Raw genomic sequence first — 5,671 nt, 5'->3', positions numbered from 1 at the left:
GGGTTCACTTGGATTCCAAGTTTCTGTCCCTCGTTGATAAATTGGTTAACTTATTCCTTCGGCGTTCCTCATTTGGCAAAATAGCACATCATTGTTTTTTCAGGGCGAGGTCAATTATCGTGGCTTGTGTTCGTATTTTATATTGGCGGATTTCTGACTTACAGCGGTTCCGCAATTTACGAGATGCCAATTCGTCTTCTGTGAGTGATAGTTATTTTTTGGAGGGCGTTTATGACATACATTCAGAAGACGTTAAATACTTTTAGGTAGCTTTTTGTGTGTCCCAGCGCTAGCCGGTTTTCGGGGGTCAGATCTCGCATCAGCCTTAAGAATTTTGGAACATAGGTATCGTATAACTCTTCCGCCAATACTAGCCCCAGTTTTAACTGCTCAAGGATGCTATTTGTTTCTGGAAAGTCTGCATGATGGAAGTTCTAAATCCACATCTGTGGTCCCGAAACCACGTTGCCTAACTGAAAACCCGTTTCTATGAAAACACGGTCTCAGGAGAGGCGCAATTTTACCCGGATGTGGCCCCCGGAAAATTTGTCACAAGGTTCCGAAGGGCTTTCCAAGATATTTAGCGCAAAACGAGCTCGTCGTTCAACCTGAGTGCGGACTCATGCCAATCCCAGACGCGTGAGCAATTTTTCAAACATGGTCGCACCGGCGACATCAGCGCAAGATGCTGAAGTTGCTCAGCTTCCCGAATTCTAGAAAACAGTACCAACAACCCCACGACAACTGTCCTATCTGTACTTTGCTTCAGCTTCAACCTATATCCAGCCAAAATCCATGACCAGTGGCGCGCGTAGGCATGGGACCTTTGACTACCATAAGCAGGAGAGGAAGGGAAAGTCGCAAACTGCCAGAACGTGAAGAGCTGCCATCGGCCCTTTGATAAAACGGTCACGCATATTTGGGCCCCAAAAAATCAGCCGCTCACCGAAGAGGGGCCTGCAACTCGCGAAAACGGTCGGCGCATAGGATGAAGCGCGCGCGATAAAGTATGGTAATGAAGGACCATCGTCGGGTAAGTCTCCTGTTCTGCATGACTACACAAGACTACTTGTGTTTGTGTTCAAGTGAGAGGGTTCTGTCACCAGCATAATCGCAGTCCAAGTGCAACTTGTCACGAAACAACACAATTTTATGTGATTCATTGTGCATACCTGCGTCAGTGTCGCACGATACGTCACGTGATTCTAAATATTTTACTTAAAAAATGCAATCACTAGAATCAAACGGAAATTAATTTCTCAAAACCACTAGAATTTTACAGAATTTTACGAGCGTTCACCTGGGTGGCTATTGGAATCACGTGTCGGTTTGTTATACCCGTAATGAAAAGGTGGAATGGGTTTAAGGAAACTTTGCAGGGTGCAGCTGTTGACGATGCTTGCTCCGAGTGTTAAATAGAAGCCACAGGCCAATCAACAGACGCAAACAGAAGATAATACTGGAATGGGCGTAACTTCATAAAAGTATCAGCCTCTAAAACACTGAAGACGACAATCTTGGTGTGCACCCACAGAGCTGCCGTCTCACCCATTCAGGTCAGGAAGTTACCGCACTCTAAATGATCATTTAACAAAACACCAGGAAACCAAGCAGATCTAGACTAGATACCACAGGGCTGATATCATTCATCCAAGGTTGAAACTGCTTCGAAATTTGCGGATTCCAGTAATGGTGTACACAGTTTTTGCAGGTACGTGTAGAGTTCACCATGAAGCCGATAATTTTCCAGTGCACACACAGTAAAACTATGTGGTTGGTGGCACCGGGAGTTTGAAACGCGCGAGACAGCGCTGAAAAACCAAGCAAGGTTTGTGGGGGTGGAGTTAGGTGATTCATGCTTTCCGACCTGATCTGAAGCGGATACTGGAGAGCAGCACAGGGACACACACTTGGTCAAGTATCCAATCGGGTGTTCAGTTGAAGGCGTGTGACATCCCAGTGCACTGTGAAGCTTTGTGGAGCCTGTACTTGATAGACGGCACAATTCATGAGGCATATTTATGGCGGGACTCACTGCGAAAATGAGACTATTTGGGCGGAAATAGATGACGTGGGCAAGGTTGAAATTGAGCATATGGGACATGCCGAAATAAATATTGGGCTCAGAGTTGGCCGTGCGGACACCTGCATTTGGGGGAATATCAAGCGGATATATTTGTTCTGGGTGGGACATTTTGCAAGCCGATTGAGTGGCCTTTGTTGCGCCTTCGTAAGTAGTTCTTCACTGAGTTGAAGTCGGAATATTTACGTTTAAGTATCGAGTTGTAAAAGGGATCGGGAATAATTGGGACACAACGCTAAAAAGTTCCGATGCCCGGTGGATAGAATGCAGCGGTAAAAGAGATGAGCCAGTTATCTGGTTCCCCTAAAAAGGTGAGAAATGCCAGTGGAGATCCGAACATCTATATGTCCGGTAGCACCTCTTTTCTAAGAGAAACATCAGCTACTGAAACGAGCCTTCTCCTGATAATAAACGTATTCAAATCGGGTGCTGAATTGCGGCAACAACCAAGCCATTCATTATATCCTTGTGGAGAATGGGCATTAGGAACTAAACAGTTTGTATGCAGTTAAAAATTATGATTATATCAGAAGGCACGTTTTTTCGTGCCAAACGAGTACAAGTTCCTGGCGCTCCACTGATTTCCGCGTACTGGAATGATGGGTTCAAATCGATGACACGGAACTGGGTTAGTGAGTGGATGCTTTCCTGTGTCCTTCTCTCTCTTTTGTTTACTCATTTGAAAATAGTTCTGGAGAGTGGGTTTAAGCCCGTAGAACCAATTTTTAAAATATTGGGCAAGAAGATAATTTGGGATGGATCGATCTTTTTCCTCGGTCGTGGGCGTCTTTCTGGCCGCATTGATCGTACATTAAAGATGGTATTCTAAGATCCTTGCTACTTAAGCTCTTTCGCTCCCTCACACGATAATGGTGCCACACGAAGAGTCTTAGTATTCTAGAGAACACGTATCAGTCGGGTCCTTCGTGCTGTTTTTTAGATTGTATTGCCTGTCCGAGACAGGCTTGTGGGCTTGGGCTTCCGTTCCGGAATCGGTGACAGCTTCAAACAACCTATGGACTCGTTTTTCTTCAACAACAAAAGACTGGGAGTACACTTACTTCTCTGCGACTGTATTGCGAAGAAACAACAAAACTCCAAAGTATAACGCAAGTGTGCAGCAACTTGAGGTGGCTGATTTTATTAGCTCAATAACCCTGTTGGGAGGTCAAGCGTTTGATCGGACTATCCGTAGTTTGTCACCGACTGGAAAAATACTTACCGCGCAACATATACCCCAATAATTTGCCAACCACCTAGCCATGCCTTGTTGTGGGGACGCATCAAATAGTAATAATAGTACAAGGATAAATTATCCACCCGGCGTACGAAATCTGAATGGAACTGCCAGAAAAATGCGACCAAGAAACGTGTAGCTCGCGTCCAGCTGCCCACCTCAGACACACTTGAGGTCGCTTCACCAAGCTGGCCCCACGGTGGTGTTCTCCCTAGCTCATTTTAGAGCCACCAAAATGTCCTCGTTCGCTTGGTGCATAGGAAACAGCTGTTATCGCGCCTACTTGTTTTTGAGTCTATATGCGTGTTTTTCTGAACTAGCACCAACATTTAACATTTTCTGCCAACAGTTGCAACAATTCTTACACATCGAACGATTATCGGATAGCTATGTTTATGCGTTATTAAAGGCATAAGCAAGTCAGAATCGCTGCTATTGAAGGATCTTCTGGATGTTGTATTGGTAACCTTTCAATAAAATTCTGTCAGTAAAGCACTCAAAATCTGTAGGAGACTCCGGACAGAGAAAGCTGTACTAAATTTGCGCTCAGTGGTATTCACCAGTGGCCGGCCTACTCTTGCTAAAGTAGTGCGCGTCTGCCGGACACAGTCGTCCAAGTCCCTCGGTTTTGACGAGCGCGTGCCCCAAATCCAGGCGTATTTTCGTTGGCAGTGCAAGTCATATTTCATTCTGCTATAGAATGTCGAATCCCATCATACCAAACAGAGCTGATGACAAATACACTTTTTTTCTAGTTTCAATCACCGGCCCTTTGAACTGCGGAAATTGTCGAGCATTTTACCCTACCCCTGCCATAAATCCTCACGATGCATACATGTGATTCTGCCGAAAAGATTGGTGGGACGTCGGTAACACAGTTAATATCTGCTTCTAATTTTAAACTGGCTGTTGTAACCTTGGAGGAGCTTGAAATCCTGGGTCTTACTTTCGATCAACCTTTAACATCCGTTGTGATGGTCTACATTTGCATATTCTGATTCTGAACTCATTCTCCGTGTACAAACATGAAGTGACCTTGGCGCGTTGTTCGAGTTTTATGGATGGTGATTTCACTAAGTTTTGAACGATTTCGGCCCATTTTGGGCTTCCTTGAGAGCTACTACCAATCGATTTGTAATACTTGGCGACTTTAAACTCTACTGACCGCACGGTTTGCACCATAGAGCTTGGTACGACTTTTGAACCAGGTTTCGCATATATGAATGTCTCATCTTGCCATACGGTTTCGAAGCTGGTTTTGTGGTAGGACGTATTAGCTATTCCCCTTAAAAACATTGGCCCTCACCGTACGGGAAATACTGATCATAACTTGCCTTAGTGTCCTCGTATTGTGTGGTCATTGTGGTGGTCGAGGTTGCGGTAGGCTTGCATTCCGTGTCGGCACTGCGCACTGAAATCATTCTTCTGTGCAATTCGCACCGAACTTCGCCAATTTCTCAGCCCCATCTTCCCCTGCCCGAAGTTTTTAACTGCAGAATGTGCTACTTATATTGCACTCGATCCATTTCATGTTACTGTCAACCCAGCACATCCAGTCTCTCCCACTCGACAGCTTTCGCTGAAAGCACAGGTAAGAAAACTATCAGAAGATTTCATGGTTAGGTTGTCCGCATCTAAACCAGGTCATTCTATTACAAGAACAATAGTGAGGCACTTTTAACACGTGTTTGAAAAACGATGCTGCAACACTTGCCGTCGAAATCGCGGCATATGCAGCACCTTCCAACAGTCCCGTGCTGACACTTGGCTGACCGCGTGAAAAGCAAAGAATTTTCTGTTCATATGCTTTGCTAATAATTCAGTGCTCCACGCCAGCCACCTCCATTTTGTCTCTTCATCCTCACCTGGAATTAAACACTGTCACCTGCTTCCTTGGTACCTGAACGCCTCACGACCACCAATCACATTTGGTCCTGCTGGTCAGGGTGCAGTGGTCTTACATTCGCGTCTCGAAGACCCTGGGATTTTCCGTGGTGGAACCGTTTGTTTAATCCGGCGACCCGCTGAGCTATACTGGGTGTCCGCGCGACACGGAGTCTCTCATACCAGGGTAGTCCATGGGTAGAGGCCTGACGGACAGCCTCCTGTCCTCCACCAGGTTCGTGGTTGGAACATGTTTGGCGGCGTGTTCCTTATAAGCGGTATTGTACCTGCATTCCCCGCAAGCACTGCTACATTACGGTCACGCTTTTGAGCCGAAGGCTTTGGCTGAGGGCCCTAGTTGTCCTCCTGTTTAGGTGTGGGCTCCTGATAAAGAAGATAAAGATAAGGCGTTCAGCTGTAGCACCCTTTCGGTGCCTAGCTGCCATGCCACCCGAAGGAAGCACGAG

At 46.0% G+C, this 5,671-nt stretch overlaps 1 protein-coding gene across 1 annotated transcript; it reads right to left on the bottom strand.

Moving 5' to 3' along the window:
- Positions 1-242: 242 nt before the first annotated feature.
- T265_02120 (hypothetical protein) lies at positions 243-4,741 on the bottom strand (the record flags this gene model as incomplete). Its single annotated transcript, XM_009166279.1, has 2 exons — positions 243-418; positions 4,627-4,741. The coding sequence occupies 2 exons, from the start codon at positions 4,739-4,741 to the stop codon at positions 243-245; spliced, it is 291 nt and encodes a 96-aa protein (XP_009164543.1).
- Positions 4,742-5,671: the final 930 nt, after the last annotated feature.

Source organism: Opisthorchis viverrini (assembly GCF_000715545.1).
Source record: "Opisthorchis viverrini unplaced genomic scaffold opera_v5_24, whole genome shotgun sequence".
NCBI lineage: Eukaryota > Metazoa > Platyhelminthes > Trematoda > Opisthorchiida > Opisthorchiidae > Opisthorchis > Opisthorchis viverrini.
Note: the sequence above shows the minus strand (reverse complement) of the source record. Positions and strands in the feature narration are given on the sequence as shown.